The sequence below is a fragment of the Oncorhynchus clarkii genome, chromosome 1, assembly GCF_045791955.1.
Source record: "Oncorhynchus clarkii lewisi isolate Uvic-CL-2024 chromosome 1, UVic_Ocla_1.0, whole genome shotgun sequence".
NCBI classification, from domain to species: Eukaryota; Metazoa; Chordata; class Actinopteri; order Salmoniformes; family Salmonidae; genus Oncorhynchus; species Oncorhynchus clarkii.
In genome coordinates, this window is record NC_092147.1 from 49,798,347 (window position 1) to 49,822,650 (window position 24,304).

Sequence of the window (24,304 nt, forward strand, 5' to 3'; positions counted from 1 at the left end):
CTATGATCTTTTTCTGTACTGAAACTCCAAATACTGTGCCGCGTGGCAGTTATGTACATATGGTTGTTTCCTTCCTTTTCCTCGTTTTCTCATTTAACTGTAAGATGTAAATATTGTTTTTTTTATTGTTCCCGGAGGCAGTTGCTATAGAGAGAACCAAGATATAGCTTTTTCAATTTCTTTACTCCAGTTCCAACAGACGCATAATAGTGGTCCATTCTAAATCAAAACTAATTCCACACCTATATCATTTAGGATATGTAAAGACAATATCAATAGTCTGATAGGGGACAATGTTATCACTTGTGAATGATGTGTCATCGCTTGTGAATGATGCCCAGCGTGTGCAGTCTAAGGCAATAAATGTCGCATACCTTTTTTTGTGCTACTTTTTCAAATCAGAGTCGCATGAGGCATGTAGCCTAGCCTATAGGCCTATATGTTTTGATCGCCCATAGGCCTATATGTTTTGATCGCCTATAGGCCTATATGTTTTGATCGCCTATAGGCCTATATGTTTTGATCGCCTATAGGCCTATATGTTTTGATCGCCTATAGGCCTATATGTTTTGATCGCCTATAGGCCTATATGTTTTGATCGCCCATAGGCCTATATGTTTTGATCGCCTATAGGCCTATATGTTTTGATCGCCTATAGGCCTATATGTTTTGATCGCCCATAGGCCTATATTTTTTGATCGCCCATAGGCCTATATGTTTTGAGCGCCCATAGGCCTATATGTTTTGATCGCCCATAGGCCTATATGTTTTGATCGCCCATAGGCCTATATGTTTTGAGCGCCCATAGGCCTATATGTTTTGAGCGCCCATAGGCCTATATGTTTTGATCGCTCATAGACCTATATGTTTTGAGCGCCCATAGGCCTATATGTTTTGATCGCCTATAGGCCTATATGTTTTGATCGCCCATAGGCCTATATGTTTTGATCACCCATAGGCCTATAGACCTAGGACCCATGGAACACAGTTAGAGAGCACAGCCTACAGAACCCAGTGAAACGTGTTCTTATAAGCCCAATTGCACAATTGCGTGTGAAAACAGAGTTTTGACTAGCCACTATTTAAAAGCGGATCCCAGCTTTCTCGTTCTGCTATATTTATTGCTAAATTCTTCAAATCAAGCACATGAATCCGCTTTACAACCGGTGTAGCCTACCTGGCATAGGCCTACATAGGCCTGTGAGTTTCAAGTTTGGGGAAGAACATTTTCACCATAGAAATGCCCCTTTATAATAAAGCATTACGTGCATCATCGCATTTGCAGACTTATGTAAGATAGCCTGCTATCCCTATTGTGATTGAGTAGATTGGATAGTCATAATTTAGGCTAATAATATAACTCAATCACTGTTTGCAAACTATATCGCTCCATGCTTGGCTGAGCACGTATAGTTTAGAGTAGGCCTAGGTTATAGACTATATAAGATCTATTTCTTCATTCTTTGCATGGGAAAAATGTGGCCTTTTATGAACACATTTCATACAATTCTACGACACTTTCGATGACTGGAGACATTAGATTCATCTTTTTTAATACTACAAATGAAAGGGTTGCCTACTTCGCTGACACTGGCAAACCAATTAAAGTGACTTGAAGGGAGACACAAATATAATATGACATCCATCTTAACTGGAGGACATGTATTGTCCAAAAACAAACGTTGAAGTAGCACCATATTCTTTCCAAACTGTTTTCCCGTGATTATATTTAGAAATATATTGCGAGATGCCTGCCTATATTGCAAGATACTTTGCATGCACTGCCTTTCCTTCTCACTGTAGAAGGAAAGGCAGATTTAAAACAATCCACAACTCATCCTCTGGCCAAACAAAGCTCTAGTAGTCTATTTTAAATGATTCAATGTATTTCTGTATAGAAAGGAGTAATCTAAGTAGGTTAAATAATTTGGGCAATTTAATTCACTTTACATTAGGGAAGCTTAGCTTTCCCTAGGCTTATCGTAACCACATGTAACCTCCATTCACTATTCGAGTGCAGGCTATGGATGACATATTTTGTTTTTGTGCGCCATTCGAAAATTAAAAATAATTCCACACATATAGGCTATTAGTAGGTTATAGGTATAACGAAAAACAGATTAAATTGAGATTAGTCTGAAGGCTGAGAATATTACAAAGTGCTGGTCAAATTGTGAATGAGAGACTGATGAAGTGTGTGCAGCCTTCGCAAGAAATAGAGAAGAGCACAGGCCTCTCATGCAACTTTTTTCAAATCATCATTAGAGTCACATCGTGCAGCCTTCGAATGTATTAACAATCTAAACACATAGCCTAACGTTTGTATCACTAAAGTTGCATAAATAACTCTACATTAAGCATATACGAGGACATGTTTCTTTTTTATCTGCTCAACATAGAAAAGCCGCATGTGCTCACCTCGGAAATCGTTTGGGGGAAAATGTCCTTTCTATTTTATTCAGCTATGTTCAATTGTATTTTTCTTACTATAAAATCATATAAAATAATGCCAATGAATACTAAGCAAATATTGTCGGCATAGCCAGATCACGACCTAACATAAGGACAACTCAGAATATACTATTCTGTTCTTCTGAAATGGGCTGTGATGGTGTAGGCCTGTTTAAATAGATTTATTAGACTTTTTAATCAAATGTAGATGTTCCAAAGGTCTGCATCAGTAGCTTGTAGGCGATGCGTGGAAGCCAGGAAATGCTAAACGTGTTTGTTAGTGAATGGTCAATTACCGTGAGACTGGCAGCTATTTACATGACTATCACCGGGTGACAAAATGTCATGACCATCACACCCCGACGTGTGACCATTGAGCAAGTTGAGGAAGCTAAACTCCTAAGTATAAAATTGGATGGTCAATTATCATGGTCAAGTCATATTGACAAAGTTCTTGTAGAGATGTTATAAAAAGCTGGTCTGCATTTTTGACACAAAAATCAACTGTACTAATTGTTCAGGCTTTGGTCTTGTTCCATCTTGATTGCTGTCTGGTAATATGGTCAAGTGCAGCAAAGCTGCAGCTGACTCAAGACAGAGCAGCAAGCCGTGCCCTGAACTGCACATACAGAACTAACATGCATGCCAGTCTTTCCTGGTTGAGGGTTGACTAGAGATTGACTGCTTCTCTTCTAATTTTTATGATAAATATTACTGTGATTATAATTCCAGATCGTCTAGATAATCAAATAACATTCAACTCAGACAAACATACACACCCCACAAGGCATGCCACCAGGGATCTCTTCACAGTCCCCATGTCCAAAACGAATTCTCGGCAATGCACAGTATTATACAGAGCCATAAGCAAACAGCAAAATGTACTCCATTAAAAAAAAAAAAAACATCCTATGGCACTATAGGGATTGGGAAATGACACACACACACACACACACACTGACACTCTAACACACACAATCTACACACATTATTCTTTAGTTGTATTGTTTGTATATTGTTGTATTTTTAATTTGTGTGAATGTTCTTGTCTGTCGGTCTATCAGTGTTTTGTTACTTGTCATATTTTGTGTTTTTGTGTAGACCACAGGAAGAATAGCTGCTGCTTCGGCAACAGCTAATGGGGATCTGAATAAACCAAATCCCACACAAACGCACACGCGCACGCGCACATGGTGTGTCTTTGCCTTTGCCAGATGACAAAGTGGAATCAATAGAAGGACCCCCTCCTCCATTACTGACCAGGCCTGTGCAGTGAGCAGAGCAGCCTGTCAATACCGACTGCAGATCTAACATGGTGTTATAGGAAGAGTAATGGACCTGATTGAGTGGCTTGAAATAATGATATATTAGACAGCAGCACAGGGTACTACAGACTGGTTGAACACCTAAGTGACCACCTCTGAGCAGGAAATACAGGTCTGAGAACAGTCCATAAACCGTTAATTAGACAAAGCAGCACAGGTAATACAGGATGGTTGAAACACCACCAGAGACCTCCAAGTAGGAAATACTGTTCTGAGAACAGTACATAAAACCTGGCTGAATCACCACAAGATACCTCTGAGCAGGAAATACTGAGAAACCTAGCCTACACCATACAACAAGAAATGTCACGGCTAATAGAGCTGAAGATATCTAATCACCTTTAATGTCAGTCAGACCTCAGTACTTTGCCATGTTTTTCTGGGTTGTTGCATTTCTATTTTAAGGGTTGTGGTTTTATACAGTATATCAGGCCAGTCATTGAGTCACGATGAGATGCTGACTTCATGACTTTGCCAAGTTCAGATCAACTTGTTGGAGAGTTGTATCCGTGTGGTTAAGGAGTTGTTACAGCATACTTTAATGAACGTTAAGGGAACATGCCCCAAGGTAATTATTTGCCCATAAACAATATCTAGTAATGCTGCATACTTTTAGAAAGTTCTGGAACTCGCCTTTCTGATGACAAATTGTTATACATTGCTTAGGTGTACTCACTTTTGAGGACACAAGCTCAAATACGTAGTATAACATATGATGTTTTTCCTCTTCAACAAAAGTGGTGTGATAGGGCACGAAATGACTGCAGTGCCTTCTAGATATAGTAACATTGAAATGATAAATGATCTACCATCGGATTTCACCTGTCTTACAACCTTCTAATAAATACGATCATGCTTTATGACAGTACAATATTGGCGCCACGTCACGTAACTGACTACAGAGAGTTTTCTCCAAAACGTCCTCTGAGGGATGCAGAGACACCATTCAAGTGGCTGCAGACTCATTACAACTTCTGCTCTAATCACACGGTGGTTTTGGTCCTTCTGTGAACAAGAGAAAGTCTTGTTTAAATTCTACTAAATTAAATTCATATTTTTTCATGCTGAAAGCGCTAAATCCATCTGAGAACATCACAGCGAAATGAGACTGCTTTTTGCTCAAATCGCTAGACTCTTCCGTTTCACTTGTAATCGCAGTCGGAGCCTTTGTCTAGATAGGCCAGGAAATATGACGTGTCTCTCGCTGTGCAAATTAGGTGTCAGGTTTCAAATACTGGTTCTCATAGGTGAGTCGGAGACGGCATCAGAAGAGAGACAACCAGACCTTTCACAGAGTGCACAGGAATGGACATTGTGTCGTTCAAAGAGTGCTGTACACAGAAATGTCTGTTGGAACTGGTCCAGAACCACTCAAGGTCCCCTAAATCGTTACCGTAATGGCTAAGAGGCTTTAGTTCAGGTTGTGATTTTATATTTCTGTCCAGTCATTGAGTGATGAAGGGATGTTGACTTTGCGAAGATTAGATCAGCTTGATAGTGAGTTGTTGTTAAGAGATGTAACAGCCGTGGGAATACGTGTTGTTTCACCTGCATTTTAGGGTTGTGATGCTATGTTTCTGTCCAGTCATTGCGTGATCTAGCGATGTAGACTGTACCCTAGGTGTCTTGTCTTCTGTGTTGCAGGTGAACCAGGAAAATGTGGTGAAGGTGGGCCACAAACAGGTGGTCAATACGATCCGACACGGGGGAAACCGGCTCATCATCAAAGTGGTGACGGTTAGCAGGAATCTGGACCCTGATGACACGGCTAGGAAGAAAGGTAAGCCTTTTATCCTCTCTCTCTCTCTCTCTCTCTCTCTCTCTCTCTCTCTCTCTCTCTCTCTCTCTCTCTCTCTCTCTCTCTCTCTCTCTCTCTCTCTCTCTCTCTCTCTCTCTCTCTCCCCCTCTCTCCCCCTCTCCCTCTCCCTCCCACCTTGCTGCTCTGCCCTACACCCTGCCAGCAGGATCAATGTCTGATTAGTTGGGGTGAGTCCACAGTCAGGGTCCCAGCTCACCCTTCCAAACCAGAACTGGGTTTAATACTATTTGAATTATTACAAATACTTCATACGTGCTTGACCAATAGATAGGCCCGAAACTGCGAACCCCGCAGTCTGGGCAGACTAGAGCAAACGTTAAAAGTATTTGAAAAATTTGAAATAGTTTTTGAACCCAGGTCTGTTCTACACCGTCTTGGCTCGTCCTCATACTGTACTGTAGTGCATCAGGAAGCTAGAAGCTGATGAGCTAGAAGAGCATTGACCACATTGCAGTTTTTCCTGATGACTGTGCTGATTTTCAGCCTTGAAGTTAAGACGGTGGTTTTACAGTTGGGGGCATTCAAAAAAATTGCCTGTACTGCAGCACAGGTAAAAACATTTCAAAGCTGATGTACATCAACTGTCAGGGGCATATTTTAGAAGGGCATTTGTAAGGTACTTTGTTAGATGATTCCTGAACTTGGTCGCTTGCTTGGCGAGACTTGTGAAGATGTCACATTAACAACTCAGCGTAGCTGAAGCGCATACAAGCATTTTGGAAAGGAACTTTTTAACACGCCTAGCTGTATACTGTCGATCTCTCATCTGGGGCTTGTTCAGGATGATGTAACGTTACAGAACGCTCACATAGAAATATAGGCCTATGGCATAAAGCAGAAATGATTTTCTTGTCAGATGGAATCGGGAATAGTGTCAGCTCTATTCATTCTATCTTTATCTGCAACGTTCAGAACACGACCCTGAATACACCCCTGCTTTTCTGTGTTGTTGCAGTGCCCACACCTCCGCGTAGGGCTCCCTCCACTGCCCTGTCCATGGCCATGCGCTCTAAATCCATGACATCAGAGCTGGAGGAGCTTGGTAAGAAACCATCCGTACATGGAAGATTGTAATTCCAAGAGGTCAAATGCATTTTGTATCCTCTTGGTTTGTTCTCTGTGTGTTTGTTTAGTGATGTTATTCTCTGGAAGATAAAAAAAAAAAAAAAAAGTAATTATGTCCTCCTGATTTGTTTGTCAATACCTGCGACTACAGTGGACAAAGGTACAGTAGCTACTGTTTGGTCACAGCTGCTCGCAACTGTCTTAAAATAGTTTTGTTCTCTCATTTTTAAATGTTAATTTCCTCCATTTAATATAGTACTATATTTACTCGACTTTGAGGGGGTATAGGCAATTATGCACTTTGCGCAAAGGCACTAAGGTGTTCTGCTCTGTACCATTTGATCTGAAGAGGGCTGAAGAGAAAACATTTTAACGACAGTGCGGAATCATCTAATGTGATAAAGAGCTCATTAGACAGCGTGACTGATCATTTTGACTACTTTGAATGATCATAACAATTGCATAATTCCATTCTATGTCATCATACATCTAACCTAATGAACTTTGGATGATTCATTTACTTAATCATTTCATTTATTGTTTGATTGTTTTAACTCGGAGCCGTATAAAGTATTGTAAATAGCTTTGATTTAACTTCACCATTTGAAAAAGCTTTCACCTTATTGCTGACTCATCTGTCGCTTATAACTGTTCTGCAGTAGGTGTTTTTTGAAGGGCCTGTCGTAGAAATGGCATGAAAGGGTTGATCATTCTATGTCTATTTGTCAGGTGTCATGTTTAGAAGCTTTTAAACATGTATACAATTGCTTTACGAAAATGCACTATATATACAAAAGTATGTGGACAGCCCTTCAAAAATTGTGGCTGCTGCTATGTCATGCACGCCTGTGGCTGACAGGTGTATAAAATCGAACACACCGCCATGCAATCTCCATAGACAACCATTGGCAGTTGAATGGCCTTACTGAAGAGCTCAGTCCAACAAGTCTCTTTGTCAAATTTCTGCCCTGCTAGTGCTGCCCTAGTCAACTATAAGGGCTGTTATTGTGAAGTGGAAACGTCTAGGAGCAACAACGGCTCAGCCGCAAAGTGGTAAGCCACACAAGCTCAAAGAACGGGACTGCCGAGTGCAGAAGGGAGTAGCGCGTAAAAATCACCTCTCCTCTGTTGAAACATTCACTACTGTGTTTCTGGAACGTCAGCACAAGAACTGTTCGGGAGATTCATGAAATGGGTTTCCCATGGCCAAGGGGTACTGAATGTTTCAACCTAGGATGCATTCCGACAGACAAATCTGGGTTTGGCAGATGCCAGGAGAACGCTACCTGCCCCAATGCATACTGTAGTGCCAACTTTAAAGTTTGGTAGAGGAGGAATAATGGTCTGGGGCTGTTTTTCATGGTTCGGGCTAGGCCCTTTAGTTCTAGTGAAGGGAATACAATGACATTCTAGACGATTCTGTGCTTCCAACTTTGTGGCAACAGTTTGGTGAAGGCCCTTCCTTGTTTCAGCATGACAATGTCCCCATGCACAAAGCGAGGTCCATACAGAAATGGTTTGTCGAGATCGTGTGGAATAACTTCACTGGCCTGCACAGAGCCCTGACCTCAACCCCATCAAACACCTTTGGGATGAATTGGAACGCCGACTACAAGCCAGGCCTAATTGGCCAATATCAGTCCCCGACCTCACTAATGGTATTGTGGCTGAATGGAAGCAAGTCCCCACAGCAATGTTCCAACATCAAGTGGAAAGCCTTCTCAGAAGAGCGGAGGCTATTATAGCAGCAAAGGGGGGGGGGGGGGGGGCGACTCTATATTAATGCCCTTTGATTTTGGAATGAGATGTTCGACGAGCAGGTGTCCATATACTTTTGACCACCCCCTAGGCTTACATTTGGCAAAGAAGTGATGAGTAGTGGTCTTTATATTACGCTGCTTTAAATGACAATATTCCACTATTTTTGCATAAATTGCCTGTGTTCTTGTTGAGAGATACTTTTTGTTGATTTCTTTTTGATCATCATTTGTTACATACGTTTGTATATTCTCTTTTTTTCTAAGCCACTTTGAGGAAAAAAGTGACCGGTGGTAAGTGTGATCGGCATGCTTCACACATTACATGTTATCTGTACGTCCATAGAAACTACAAAATGCTTGACGCACTTTTCACTTTTTCTCTTAGATCCCTTATTTCTTTATCAACGCAATTTGTGCATTTTACTTGCATGCCTACTAAACTGTAAGAGGGCAGGTATGAAGGTCAACTAATGTTCGCCGTCTCAGGGTTGTAAAACGGGCGTGCAAGCACATTAAGAACATAAGAAAGTGCCCTTCTGAACTAGAAGCTTTTTAAAGACTTGTTAGCACATCACAACACTTGATATGTTCTTAGCTTTTCCCAGCGTTCACATCATACGTACTTCAGTTCGGTGTGAGAGTGCAATGCTATTGCCATGCATTATTCATTGCTCTGCCCCTCTTTTAAACACAGTTATGCAAGATCAGGAAAAAAACAACAGCCGAGATCTCACATGCATCCCAAATGGCACCCTATTCCCTCTATAGTGCACTACTTTTGACGTGGGACCTGGTCACAAGTAGTGCATTACAAAGGGAATAGGGTTCCAATTTGGGATGCAGCGCTCAGCTCACCACAGATTCTTATCCTTCCGAAATAGTTGCACTGTTCTCTGTAACGATAAAAGGATTTGAAACACCTTTATGGAATAAGAACTAGGGGCCTAGGTAATGCACAACAGTCAGCTGCACATTTCAAAGAGCAGCTACCTTCTCAGAATACACTGTGACTTAACTTTAAGGGCACAACACTGTTATACAATGAGCCCACTACAGATAGGCTTTGACTCATACGGAAACAAGGTGTTGCCATGGAAATAATGCTGCATACAGTGTAGTGTGTCGTCCAATATACTGTAGCAGCACAGCATAGTACCTGCAAAAAATTGTCTCTACAGTCCTGCAGCTTCCTACTCTTAGACACGTTCTTCAGCTGTGTTGGCCTCGTTCTGTGTTCACTGCTTTAAACCACAACACTGGAGATTTGCAGGAATGCTTCTAGAATGTGTGGTGACACCAGACACTGAGGTGTCCTAGAAGGAGTGGCTTCATCAATCCACCAGTGTTCCTTACTGTCATAAATACTGCAACGTTACTGTAGCCAGAGGATGTGACAGAGCGAGCGAGAGAGAGAGAGTTAGAGAGAGAGAGAGGTTGCTGATTGGCCTAAACATCAGCGCCACAGGTAACTTCCACAAAGCTGTGAACGATCTGAGAGACAAGGCAAGAAGGGCATTCTATGCCATCAAAAGGAACATAAAATTTGACATACCAATTAGGAGCTGGCTGAAAATACTTGAATCAGTTATAGAACCCATTGCCCTTTATGGTTGTGAGGTCTGGGGTCCCCTCACCAACCAAGAATTCACAAAATGGGACAAATACCAAAATGAGACTCTGCATGCAGAATTCTGCAAAAAATATCCTCTGTGTACAACGTAAAACACCAAATAATGCAGTGCAGAATTAGGCAGATATCCGCTAATTATCAAAATCCAGAAAAGAGACGTTAAATTCTACAACCATCTAAAAGGAAGCGATTCTCAAACCATCCATAACAAAGTCATCACATACAGAGATATGAACCTGGAGAAGAGTCCCCTAAGCAAGATGGTCCTGTGGCTCTGTTCACAAACACAAACAGACCCCACAGAGCCCCAGGTCAGCAACACAATTAGACCCAAACAAATCATGAGAAAACAAAAAGATAATTACTTGACACATTGGAAATAATTAACAACAAAACAGAGCAAACTAGAATGCTATTTGGGCCTAAACAGAGAGTACACAGTGGCAGAATACCTGACCACTGTGACTGACCCAAACTTAAGGAAAGCTTTGACTATGTACAGACTCAGTGAGGATAGCCTTGTCATTGAGAAAGGTTGCCGTATGCAGACCTGGCTCTCAAGAGAAGACAGGCTATGTGCACACTGCCCACAAAATGAGGTGGAAACTGAGCTGCACTTCCTAACCTCCTGCCAAATGTATGACAATATTAGAGACACATATTTCCCTCAGATTACACAGATCCACAAAGAATTCGAAAAACAAACCGATTTCGATAAACTCCCACATCTACTGGGTGAAATACCACAGTGTGCCATCACAGCAGCAATATTTGTGACCTGTTGCCACAAGAAAAGGGCAACCAGTGAAGAACAAACACCATTGTAAATACAACCCATATTTATGTTTATTTATTTTCCCTTTTGTACTTTAACCATTTGCACATTGTTACGACATTATATATATTTATAATATGACATTTGTAATGTCTTTATTCTTTTGGAACTTCTGTGAGTGTAATGTTTACTGTTCTTTTGGAACTTCTGTGAGTGTAATGTTTACTGTTCTTTTGGAACTTCTGTGAGTGTAATGTTTACTGTTAATTTTAATTGTTTATTTCACTTTTGCATATGATCTACTTCACTTGCTTTGGCAATGTTAACATGTGTTTTCCATGCCAATAAAGCCCCTTGAATTGAATTGAATTGAGAGGCAGATATGGCTTTATGAAGAGGGGGTGGGTGATTGGTGGATGGGTTCATGGAGAGGAGAGGGTCAGCCTTGGAATCTTCTCCATCTTAATCCTATAGCACACACATGGGCATGTGTTCAAGCTTATTATGTAGACAGAGGGAGAGCAAGATGTATCCTTAAGATGTACACCTTTAGAAACAAAGGGTTCCAAGGTGTCTTTGGGCTGTCCTTAAAGGAGAACCCTTTTTGGTTTCAGGTAGAACCAGTAGCACCTTAAAGAGAGGCTTAAAGAGAATAACAAACATGCTTATTATTTACGATACACTGATTCTACTGTACAGTATCTGTCAATGCAAAAAAGGCAACATATATCAAAAATCCATATATATATATATATATATTGTGTTCCCTTTCAGGATAATAGAAAAGAGCAGAAGCTCTGAACTATTGGTTCAGATCCCAGTCCTACCTGCCTAGAGGTTATGATAAATGATTTGCTCTTTCAGTATTTCTCCACTAGGTTTCTTCAAGGAGAAAGACCTCCACTTCTATGTCAAAGCGAATAAAACAATAACGCTATAGTAAATACTTCTGTAATGTCAGCAAAAACACTACAGTAAATACTATGTCCGCAAAAACACTACAGTAAATACTATGTCTGCAAAAACACTACAGTAAATACTATGTCTGCAAAAACACTACAGTAAATACTATGTCTGCAAAAACACTACAGTAAATACTATGTCTGCAAAAACACTACAGTAAATACTATGTCCGCAAAAACACTACAGTAAATACTATGTCTGCAAAAACACTACAGTAAATACTATGTCTGCAAAAACACTACAGTAAATACTATGTCTGCAAAAACACTACAGTAAATACTATGTCTGCAAAAACACTACAGTAAATACTATGTCCGCAAAAACACTACAGTAAATACTATGTCCGCAAAAACACTACAGTAAATACTATGTCCGCAAAAACACTACAGTAAATACTATGTCTGCAAAAACACTACAGTAAATACTATGTCCGCAAAAACACTACAGTAAATACTATGTCTGCAAAAACACTACAGTAAATACTATGTCCGCAAAAACACTACAGCGTGGGGACGTCTGCTCTTGGTTAGATGAATGAATCATGTGTTTCAGGAAGACAATAAAGAGGGATGTATGTAGCCTACAGCTTTCTCTCTCCTCCGTTGACAGGTTTTGACAGCAGTGACTTGAGGGACAAGTGTGTGTGAATGTACTCATCACTAGCTATAGAATAAGGATGCATGTCTGTATCTGAACTGCCTTTTCTTCCACTGTATTCCTGTTGTAGATGATCAGTCTTCCGATAATGAGAGTCTAAAGAAGAGGATTGTTTTCTCAGTCACTCTAAGTAATCGTCCCATGCATGGGAGCGCAAAACTACAAAACAAAAAAAAAGCTAGCATGTTGGTTGTGCAGTGGCTGCTGAACCATAAACCTATTCCCATATCTGTTTGTGCTATCTTACCGACTTCTTGTCACTCATTGTAAATGATTTAAGGGCTGTGTCCTAAATGGCACCCTGTTCCCTACATATTACGCTACTTTTGACCAGAGACCAGTGGGCCCTGGTCAGAAGTAGTGCACTATATGTAGTAGGGTGCCGTTTGGGACACGGGAAGGAGTTGGAAAGAGAGCAGAAATAGACTGGCACCCAGGATAGCTAAACCATAGAAACAAAAGGAAAAGCCTGATGGAGGTATAGCTAGCAAGGGAAGCTTGCACGGCTTTGACTTTGACCAATGTCAGTGTGACTATTTCTGTTCTCTTTCTTTTCCTTTCTGCTCGGTTTGATATCAGTTCTTACTTACGGGCCTGGATTGCCATTGCCTGAGATGAAGGCTCGTTTTAGCTTAGAGACGGATGTAGGCTACAGTGTCCTGTACTGACAGTAGAGGTGTGTGTTACTTTGTGTTCCAGATAAAGTGGACGAGAACATGCCTCCTCAGAAGCCTATGTGGGAGAACTCCAATGCTGACGTAAGGGTCGCTAACACAGTCAAGTCACGGCCCAACAGCAGGTGCTTCGCCATGAGCCCCGAGATGAATGTAGGTATAAACCCTACCGTCAGTGTACATTTTGTTGGCTGCGTGGCACAGGAGTGAGACCAGAAAGGTCTACGCTGAGTAGGGTTGAAAAACATTGGAACATTTCCCAAATTTACCATGTTTTCCCAAAATCAGTTGGGACTGAAAATCCAACTGGGAATCAATAGCCATTTTTTGAAAAACTGGGCATTCTGGATATTTTTTTAAAGTTAGTGCTCAGAGAATTCTGGTGGCTGCACCATTGCCTGTTGGAAGTTACTGCTCTATTCTGGCTGGTAATATAAATGCATGATTGGCTTCCTTTGTTAGACGCTGTACATGGCCCTGATGGGAATTGCATTCCCTGATTTGCTTGGTCTCAGAAGAGTATATGAAGGTTAAACAGCTTCTTGTTCTCTGTTGTCCTTCATTTCCTTCACAAGTTTATCTGCAACGCTGAGGACTAACAAACACAGTTGGATATTGTTGATTTAATGTACCTCGAAAATACCTCTGTAATAATAGTAAAGATCAGTCCAGGCACCCAGTGTCTTCTCTCTGCGTTGCAGTCCATGTGTGAGAGCCAGGATATGTCGATGCAGACCCAGACCCAGACCCAACCCAGAGAGCCAGGCAGTCCCAGAGGTCGAGGACCCTACCTGGGGGTGCCAAACAGACAGGGGACCATGAGACGACAGAAGTCCATAGGAACATCTGGTAACTACATATCAACATGTTTCTGTCAAGGCTAAATATTGAACCTGCATACAGTACATACTGTATGGTACACACATGCAGAACCAATGTGTGGACACACTCACACACATACACACACACACACACACATGCACACATCTGTGGGTGAATCCCTGTAATCGACAGAGCAAAACAATGAGGAAATTACCTTTTTGCACACACACCCTTGATGGTTTCAATTGTATAATTGCCATCGATGTATTGTAATTCATCATGCATTTTTCTTTTTCAGGAATAACAGAAGAGGAGACCCCTCAGTTTCTGACCCCTCCCATGTTGAAATTCACCAGGAGCCTCTCCATGCCGGACACATCAGAGGACATACCACCCCCACCCGCCATCTCCCCTCCATCTCCCCCTTACAACAACGCCCCCAACCCCCAGGGCAGAGGCTACGGCATCATCAGACACTCTGCTCCTAAAGGCACCGCCCCAGAGCGAGGGGACCTCACCGCGGGCGGCAGCGATGGGTGGAGGGAGCAGGGGGGTATGTACTATAGAGAGCCCCAGTCGGAACAGTACCAGTCTGAGGACCACCACCACCAACAGGGAAGCCACAGCCCAGGCCAAGGCCTCACAGCCCAGCAGAGCTTCCTGAACCGCAGGGCCCAGATCCCTGAGAACCCCTACTCAGACCTGGGGAAGATGGGCAACCTGGGGCTGTTTGCCCCCAACAAGCCCCAGAGGAGGAAGGGCATGCTGGTGAAGCAGGACAAGATCGAGGACAGCCCTGAGAAGATCTGCACCATCAAAATCCCAACCATCATCATCAAGGAGCCGTCTACATCCAGCAGTGGTAAGAGCAGCCAGGGCAGCAGCATGGAGATAGAAACTGCCGCCCACGACCACCCGGGACAGCTCCGGCCCGACGACGGACACAACCCCAGCAGCCCCTTTGCCACGGCCATGGCGGGCGCCGTGCGAGAGCGCGAGAGGAGGATGGTGGAGTCTCACCAGAACTCCCCATCCTACAGGTTCACCGACCAGGGTGAAGAAGACTCGCCTCCCGCCCCAACCCCTCGCCTCCGCCACTCCAAGTCCATCGACGAGGGGATGTTCAGTAGTGATGAACGCCTGCGCCGCATCATGGCCCCACCTGCCTCTCTCCTCAACATCCCCAAAGGAGGAGGCAATGTGACCAACTTCAATACCTCAGAGCCCAACATGGTGAGGGAGCCACTCCACACCCGCACGGGTCACCACAGCCCAGTCAGTCTGCCAAACAAGACCTACACCTCCAGCAGCGGACACTACGTCCACCCAGTAACTGGGAAGCCTCTGGACCCTAACTCCCCTCTTGCACTGGCTCTAGCTGCACGGGACCGGGCCATGAGAGAGCAGTCCCAGCCTCTCCCACTGAAGACTGAGCTACCCAAACCTGACCTGAACAAGCCTCTGTTCATCGACACTAAGCTAAGGACTGGCATGGATGCGAGTTTCTCCGCGACGGCCACCATGGGTCGACCAGGCAGGGCAGGGCTTCGCAGGCAGATGACCGAGGCCAAGTACGAGACAGAGTCCAAATATGACCACCCGCTGGCTAAAGACCAGGACAAGAGTCTATCCCGGCCTGAGAGAGAAGAGGAGAAGAAGAACATGTTGATAGACAACGTGGACACGTCTCAGCAGAAGTCTGCTGGTCTGCTGATGGTTCACACCACTGACGGAGCCAGGTCTGAGGAGAACAGCCTGTCTGAGGGGGACAGGGACGGGGCAGTGAGTCCGGACAGCACCCCCAGCGAGCTCCGGGATCCCAACCAGCCTAACACCTCCAAAATGTCCTCCCCTAACCCCCATAACTCCCACTCTATGGGCCCTGGTCCCAGAGGTAGTAAGACCATGATCACCGTCACCTCAGTAGATGAGCCGGTCAAACTCCCCTTCGGCATCCCCCCTCCGCCCTGCGTTCCCTCTGTTGACATCGACGATGACTTCTTCGCTGACCCACTGCCACCGCCGCTGGAGTTCGCCAACAGCTTCGACATCCCAGAGGACCAGAAGGGGGCGATCACTGAACTGCTCAAACAGCATCGAAACGCTGGCAGAGCCCCATCGTCTCTAGCTCCCTTCTACCCCCATCACGGTAACACCCCAAGCCACCCTGACCAGACGATGATCAAACGGCCTGCAGTGCTCACTAACTGTATGCCCCCCAGCTTCACCCCCAACGCCCTGGAGAGCTACGAGCCTATCAGTGACTCTGGGATCGATGTGGAGCCCGACAGCCGCAGTAGTGGAGACCCTCAGATGGAGACTACGAGCACTGTATCCACTGTGTCCAGTATCTCTACGCTGTCGTCAGACGGTGGTGAGATGCTGGACAACACTTGCACAGTCTATGCAGACGGACAGGCCTTTTTGGTGGACCGGACCTCAAAGCCAAAAAACAGGCAACCTGCCGCCAACAAGAGTAATGCACTTTACAAGGACCCTGCCTTGATGGATAGAGAAGAGAACCTGAGAACTTTCGGAACGCCCTCCTCTGTCCCGCCACCTCCCCCCGGGGCATGCGTCCACTCAGAGCCCCCCAGAACACCAACGCAAAGGACCTCAAAGCTGTGGGGAGACCCGCCAGGCTCTAACCCCTATGACATGCAGAACAAGGACAAGACACCAAAGCCAGGGGATGGGATAGACTCTTCTTCCTCAGGATGTAGGACCGTTTTTGGATCAAGGTAATCTTTGTTTTTGCTGTGTGTGTGCATGTCGTGCATGTGTGTGTGTCTAAGCATGCTTGTGTGTGCGTCCGCGTTTTTGTGCGGGCATGTGTGTGTGTGTGTTCTACCGGAGAGCAAAAAGAGTTGCCTAGCAACCTAATAATGAGAGCAGCAGCCTTGAGGAGTAGATGAGCAACAACGTCATGTCAGTCTGATTATCATAGAGACCAAACCGCCACAGCGCTCTCCTTGGAAGGAAGGGGTGAGCCATGTGTCACTGTGTGTGTCACAAGCAGCACGGTTCAAAATAGCACAGAGGCTACGTCCCAAATGGCACCATATTCCCTATTTAGTGCGCTACTTTTGATCAGGGCCTGTAGGGAAATACGGAGTAGTGTTCAATTTGAGACCCACCCAGAGTCTCTTTAAACCCGGGGTGGATGGTGTGTGTAACCTGTCTCTTTATCATCTATCATTTCAACAAACCCAGAGTATGTGAAATATCTATGAGCAGCCGGGGCTCTCTCTTCAGTTAACCCTCCTCTTCATTCCTCTACCAGTCATGTCAGATTACTAAAGTAGAATGGCGTTGTAGACTAGAAGTGTGTATACATTGAGGCTCCAACAGATGTAGGCTATGCGGTGTTGTGTGTGTGCGATGTACGATTGTAGCCTGTAATTGTGTGGTCGGTTTTTGCCAGTGTGGAAACATATTTCTGCGTGTGTATTTATGTCACCAGCTTTGTGTCGGTTACGCAGGTTTCTCTCTGTACGTTTGTTTATTTGGTGTGTGAATAGTTGCCGTTTGTCCGTTTGTGTAAATTGCATATATCTGTTTTGTACAGTAGGCTACCTACCTAAGCCTGCGTGGCATTTCTTAGACACCGCGCGTTCCTCACCACAGCAGTCCCCTGTGATAGCAGCACTTATTATGGAAAGCTGCCGTTATTTACAGAGCAAACCAGACGAGGCTAACCCTAAAATGCATGGCTATACCAGCAAAGTTCTGCTTGTGGTGGCTACAATATATGCTGCAGAGCAGAGCACATCCCTGCCATGTGATCTGAGTGAGACATTAGGTTAACCTGATTCAACCGGATTCATAGTGTGAATAGATGAATAGCATAGAGATCTTCTGACCCTTTCAAAAATAATGGCTGTCACTTTACATGGGATGAAAAACACAGTTCGTTCATTTGGTATTTGGAATGAATTCCCCACTTCCTACTTACAAAGGAGTGAATGCAGTATCTCTTTTGTTTCTATTCTTAACTTCTTTTACTTCCCTCTCCTCTGACACAAACAAACACACACACACACACACACACACACTCAAACACACACTGTAGCCTACTCCCAGTCTGCAGTTTCGTAGGAGTTGGTGTAGTATAGGGAAAGACTGTTTTATTCTCCAGTAGGTCTGTCAGGTCAGGTAGACTACTTCTTCCTGTCCCCTCGCAGGAGGAGAGACATCAAAGCGTCCGTCTCTTACTGGCCCCGTCAGAGCAGTCCGTGAGGTAGGGGGCAGGATTAGTGGATGAATGTATATACTATGTACTGTGTTTGTTTGCATCCAGGTGTGGTTGTGGAATATTTAAGTTTGTTTGTCAGGCTGACTTAGCGTCTCTTACTAATGTTTAAGTTCAATATTTTCTGATAAACAACACCCTCTCTCGTCCTCTAACCTGGTGAGTTCTGTACTTTCTGTAGGGGTCCAGACGGTGGGTCCCTTGCCTCAGGTACACAGCGGAATACCACAGTCACTTTTGCTGCCCAGCTCGGCCCGAGCGTGCCGGCCCCATCTCCAAAACGAGAGACAGAGAGTCTCCCCCACCATCGAGCCCCCAGCCCCATCCTCTCTCCTCCAGACTCAGGCCTCGGCTGTGCCTCCTCCCTCCCCGCAACCTCCCCCACCCTCTCGGATGTGTTCGGCCTGCCCACCCCCCCTCTCAGCCTGGGTACGGGGAGCAGCCGCTCACCCTCCCCTCTCACCCTCATGCAGGCCGTCTCCAACAAGCCTTTTGCCACCAAGCCGGTTCTGATGTGGAGCAAGCACGATGTGGCCGACTGGTTGGAGAGCCTAAACCTGGCAGAGCACAGAGACACCTTCATGGACAACGACATCGAGGGCTCCCATCTGCCCAGCCTGCAGAAGGACGACCTCATAGATCTCGGGGTGACCAGAGTCGGCCATCGGATGAACATAGAGAGAGCTTTGAAACTGCTGATGGACAGATGAGAAGAGAGGATAGAGGTCTCTCAGTCTCCAACACGACAACTTCACATAATAGTTTTATTTACGTTGACTTATTTCAAACTATACTTACTGTATAATTCTTATGACGATGCTTGTTTTGTTGAAACTTAGAAATATCCTCATGTATCCTGAAGAAACTGCAACTTGAAACAGCACTGCAGTTTCCTGAATAAGCACAAAAGTCCCCCAGGGTGGGATAGAGTGATCCCAGGTGAGACACAGCCGCTCTGTCAGTAGAAAGTAAGGAAGCAGACACACAGGGACCTGGCTGCGATGTGAAATACACTATCAAACAGAACGGCAGCCTAATCACTACGAGACTTAAGGACTTTTGAAATCAACCCCATTTGAATGCAAAACCAGAGTCAGCTCTGCAGGGGTTTCATTTTCTATTGTATCTCTGTTAGAAAGTATGTGAACACTGATCTCTTCAGGAAAAAGGGTGGGAATCTGCACTGCACAGGGCCGGCACTAGAACCAATCAGTTGGCAGGGCACATTTTTTTTTTTTTACGGGACCTCCTATGTGTGTAAGTGCTTGGCCTCAAGGTACCCCCTCCCCCCCTCAAGCTAAATTGAGCATTCATTTAATATATGCTATCGCCAAAATAATAATTTGGCTTGTGTTTATCTTAAGTAACATTAGAATACAACAAATATGTTTCAAAAAACACAAGAGCATTTTCATTAGTTTATGTTACTGTGGGATATGTAAAAAGCTGAAAAACACGAAGACAAAAAAAAACATCCAAATCCAAGTGTTCAATAAATTGTATTCGTGGAGTGCCTTTGTTACAACTATGAAACAGAAAGCATAGGTGTGGGAACGCGGTAACAGCTTCCTTTTTATGACAACAAAATAAAACGCACCCCAACCACCAAGACGCGCGGTGTGCAGTCAAACGATGAAAACATCAGTAGCCTAAACATATAAGCGCCAAGTGTGCTTGATAAACAGTGAAAATCATCACAAAGCAATAATGGCATTTTACAATGGATATACAGCAAGTGTCGATGACAGCCGTAAGAAATGGTCAATTATCAGTTGGAGAATGTCCACCTCATATAAACAACGACAGCGCTTGAGCCCTGCTCTTTCAGTGACGACATTTTGTGCTGCTATTTGGCCTGTAGCATTGTCACCGGCTTGTTCTTTTCCAAGCGGTGCCATCCCTTCCTCTCTCCTGTCTCACCCTTTCACTTGTTGGTGACACAGGCACCTGCTCAGTGTGCACCATTCTGGCTTTTTTTTTGGCCTTTACGCCTCGGAGGTGTAGATTCAGCCTGAGGCTCAGAATCAGAAGAATAATCATCAGAGATTTCATCATGATTCATTTCTTCCCCGCCATCTGAATTGTTTTCCATTCAGATTTTGTAGCAACGCTTGCCATTTTACATTACGCACGCTCTCGCTGTTTACTCCAAGTAGGCCAGACTAGGACTGAAAAGACTGCTTGGTTTCGGTGAACTGATATAGGGTACATACTATTTTGAGGTTATAATTAGAATAGATCAATACAATAGAATGTTCCGCACTGTTCTTCATTCACAATTGGTGATTATATAATGATGTATTGTTCGCTTCCCCTCGCTCATCAACTCACCCATTCCCCACATCGTGCTTTACTTCGTTTATTGAATCTGTTGTATGTGTGAAATTAGTTTCAGTATAGTTTAGGTTCAGATTCGAGACCGTTATCGGGGCGGTTATCAACTGGGCATGGCACTTATCAACTGGGCATGGCACTATCAGGAGAAGAAGGGGAGCAGGCCCTACTGTCGGCAGGGCAGTAGGCAATTGGGGGGAAAAAACATGATAAAACTGGTTCTGTTTGATTCTAACAACAACAGTGTGTTTTATAGACTTATTTAGGAAAGGTCAAGGACGAAAGGGGAGTAGTGCATGTTTTAAATGAATGAGCAGTCCAAATGACCGCTTTAGCGGTGCTCGTGTGGGTTTTTATGGTAAAGACATTTAGCTGTAAAAATGTATGACCTTTTAATGTGGCATGAACACAACCAGTCATGATGTTTTCATCCGATTGTCCAGCAAATCACTTCAAGAGATAGGTTACCTTCGTGCATTCGTCCCAAAAAAGCATCCGAGTGAGCGAGACAGCCTGTCTTACTCTATGTAGCCCATGTATCTGATGAGATCTGGCACAAAAAAAAAGAGAATGACATGCCATGCTCTTTAATTCCAGACACCGTCACATACGTGGGCTGCACCTACTGAAACAGAGGGGTGCTGTTTCGCTCTCTCGGATGCTTTATCTGAGATTGATGCTGTCTTTATGTCGGCGCGCGTCTCGGTCAAATAAATTATACGCCACAGTGGACGCGTTATAATACCCATAAAAGCCGTGTAATTCCCCCACGGACAAGGTGAGTTTTATCAATAGATTCGCCTCAATTTAATATAATCAATGTGAAAAGCTAGTTATTGAGAAACATTTAATGGTCCGGAGAGATTTGTGCGGTTTATACGAAGTAGTTCTAAAATCCCAGATACAAAAATGAATGGTGACAAAAAATGATTTCAACCATTTCCTGGTTTTATGACTCGTACTGTGTTACTCAATAGGGCTTAGGGGGCGGGCCATGGCAATTGCCCATAACGCCGGCCATGGCCCTGCAGTGTGTGTAATTCATTTTTCTCTCTCTCCCTTTTTACCGGGATGTAGTTTGATTTGAGGGACAGTGCAGTGTTTTCTCAGACGAAGGTATTGCACATTTCTACTCCTGAAAGGGAGATCACATCAGATGGATTACAAAATAGGTACAGTAGCAAGTTGTTGCCCTTAGATTTCACTTGCCATGTTTTCAACATACTTTCAAGTTTTAATATTTGTTTGTAGTTATGTTTTACTTGAGGATGGAAAGTGGAACACAATACATATTGAAAATGTAAATTCAGTTTATAAATCATTATACTGTCTTCCACAGGAAGCTGAAATGTGTGCCAACAGCTCTCCCTACTGTTGTCTTCTGAACATGACATGGCAGAGAGAGCAGAGCTTGGCAGTCAGGGCTTTCCAATCGTTATCACCAACCATCATCCTTTCTTTCGCAGTCTTCTATGTCCTCTGAGAGGAATAATACACACATTATCACATTAGGTTATTACTATACCCTGAACTGATGTTTAGGGCTTTGGGATTGAAGACTCAGGAATGGATTACCCTAGTTCAACAGAGTAGCAGGGATGGGGTCCATTTCATTTCAATTCAGGAAGTAAAGTGAAATTCCAATTCTACATTTTTCTCATAGAGAAGCATTGAAGAGAATGTCCGTTTACTTCCTGAATTTAAAAGGAATTTAAGCCAACACTGCAGAATAGGCATGTTTCTGAAGACGAACATCAGTCACGTTTATGCAACGATGAGAAAAAGTAGGCGAACAAACACTAAAGCTGGAATTTCCTTTTCCCCTTCCCCTAGAATAGGAATAGTTCAACTTGTTTGGCAATCGAAGAGAGGCAGATACCTCTAAGAATCAAGTTGCTAGAAATGTTGTATGATTATTGAAGTATTAGAGATAGTATTTATTCTATGATGGTGTTTTGATGTGTTTTGTTGATGAGGAAGAAAGTTGTAGATACCCACAGAGCTCAACATGCTTCTTTTTAGAATTAGGTGATGCTTTTAGGGGGGATTTTTACTCCCAGTGACTGCTGTTCTGGAACACATGGGAGCTATAGGACATTTGCTAAACCATGTGCCATTGGACTTCTTTGACAGGTCTCTTTTATACAACACGTCTGAAACTGGCCAAATCCAAAACAGTATCACCAGAATAAGAATGTCCTGAAGTGCAGCATCATTTCCCTCCGTGTTCTCAAGGCAAAGTCTCCTCAATACCATCGCCAGTCCAAAAGGGCAGGGATTCGCTCATCGTAATGTTGATGAGTTTAAATGTAATTTACTCTCTCCACTGTTTTTACTTTCTGAAACGGTCTGAGGTGGTATGTTCCACTCAGTTTGCAGTGTAAACTTCTTGATATTGAACCCCCCCCCCCAAAAAATGAGGGTGCTAGCTAAAATTCTAACATCAGTATTTACGAAACATTCTTTTGGATTGACATCCTGATGACTGATGACTGTCTGATGACTTTGTAAAACAAAAAAAGTTTTTAAAAAGTGTGATGGTCCGCAATCAAAAGGATGTTGCCTAAAGCATACTTAATGTGTACGGTATTCATCTACGACTGTCCGATGACTGTAGTATGACCTCATAACAGAAAAGTTCCAGTGCGATAGGCTGCAGAGGGGTACTTGTCACCTGTCAGTTGTCACTGTTGACACGCGGGCACACGTTGAGATGAGATCTTATGTTAAGAACCACAGGAACAAGAAAGAGTACAGTATTTTTTGATTACGCAGAGATATTTAATGTTAGGATATATTCCTATCCGTGTTGTTGCCATATCAACCCTGAGCTGTGGTTAGGTTTTCCAAAAAGAAGAGAAATATGGTTAAGAAGCAATATAATATCAATTCTGTTTCAAGTTGTTGTTTTTCTTATTCTTTTCCAGGGGAATAATTATACATGTAACAGGATTTCAAGTCTCTCTATTTTTAAAATTGACATAAATAATTGTGTTATAATCCATATTCCTATAGAGCATATTTGAAACTTTTAGCAATTGATAGTCATGTATTTACAAAGCCTCTGTAATTATTAAAAGCTGATATAAACTGATTTGCATAGTTTTTTGCATCACGTGTGTATAAATGAAGATTCTCAGGCTGTACATTTCGACACTATTTGCTATAGAAAGCGTTATATGACCACTATATGACCGAGAGAAAACCACACCACTTGAATGTGACATTTGATGTACAGTAGAGTTGACGGCTACACGTTGCACTGAGGTCATGTACAGGCCTAAAGGCCTAGTAGTGAAGCTGACTAGACCTATATACTTAATAAGGCATCTGAAGCTCATTTTAAAAGCTACTTTTTCCTTACTTTGCCCTGTAGGGCCACCGTAGTATGCTGTCAATGGAACATAGCATAGCAATCCAGACTGAATTCTGCTTTATTTCAGGTTTATTTCACTCCACTGGGAAACAATGGTGAAATGTAGTACAATGCAGTCTGGCTACATTGGACATGTTAAGATGCCGTAAACCGACAGGCATCAGCTCCAAACGTTATGTCCTCTTGTTTTATTCTTCATAGATACAGAATCACTCTGCTTTTTGTCAACGTCCTTTTTATGCTATATATGTTGCTGTAATTTTATGCGACAAATAATTCATTTACTTTAGAGAGAAATTCATATTATCGCGATCAAAGGAACATAAGTATCTGTAACTGCACTTTCCCCTAAGTTCACAAACCAACATTTTATGGAGGTTAATAAATGTAATATTGCGCAA

The 24,304-nt window shown here is 43.4% G+C and overlaps 1 protein-coding gene across 1 annotated transcript in view; it reads left to right on the forward strand.

The window, feature by feature from the left end:
• LOC139416507 (SH3 and multiple ankyrin repeat domains protein 2-like) overlaps positions 1–19,256 on the forward strand; it is a 131,232-nt gene extending 111,976 nt beyond the window's left edge. The window contains exons 16-24 of the mRNA XM_071165193.1: positions 5,421–5,556; positions 6,551–6,637; positions 6,812–6,820; positions 8,685–8,708; positions 12,516–12,575; positions 13,145–13,272; positions 13,821–13,968; positions 14,240–16,682; positions 18,375–19,256. Coding sequence (XP_071021294.1) covers positions 5,421–5,556; positions 6,551–6,637; positions 6,812–6,820; positions 8,685–8,708; positions 12,516–12,575; positions 13,145–13,272; positions 13,821–13,968; positions 14,240–16,682; positions 18,375–18,903 — 3,564 coding nt within the window. The 3' untranslated portion in view covers positions 18,904–19,256. The remainder of the gene's footprint in view (positions 1–5,420; positions 5,557–6,550; positions 6,638–6,811; positions 6,821–8,684; positions 8,709–12,515; positions 12,576–13,144; positions 13,273–13,820; positions 13,969–14,239; positions 16,683–18,374) is intronic.
• Positions 19,257–24,304: the final 5,048 nt, after the last annotated feature.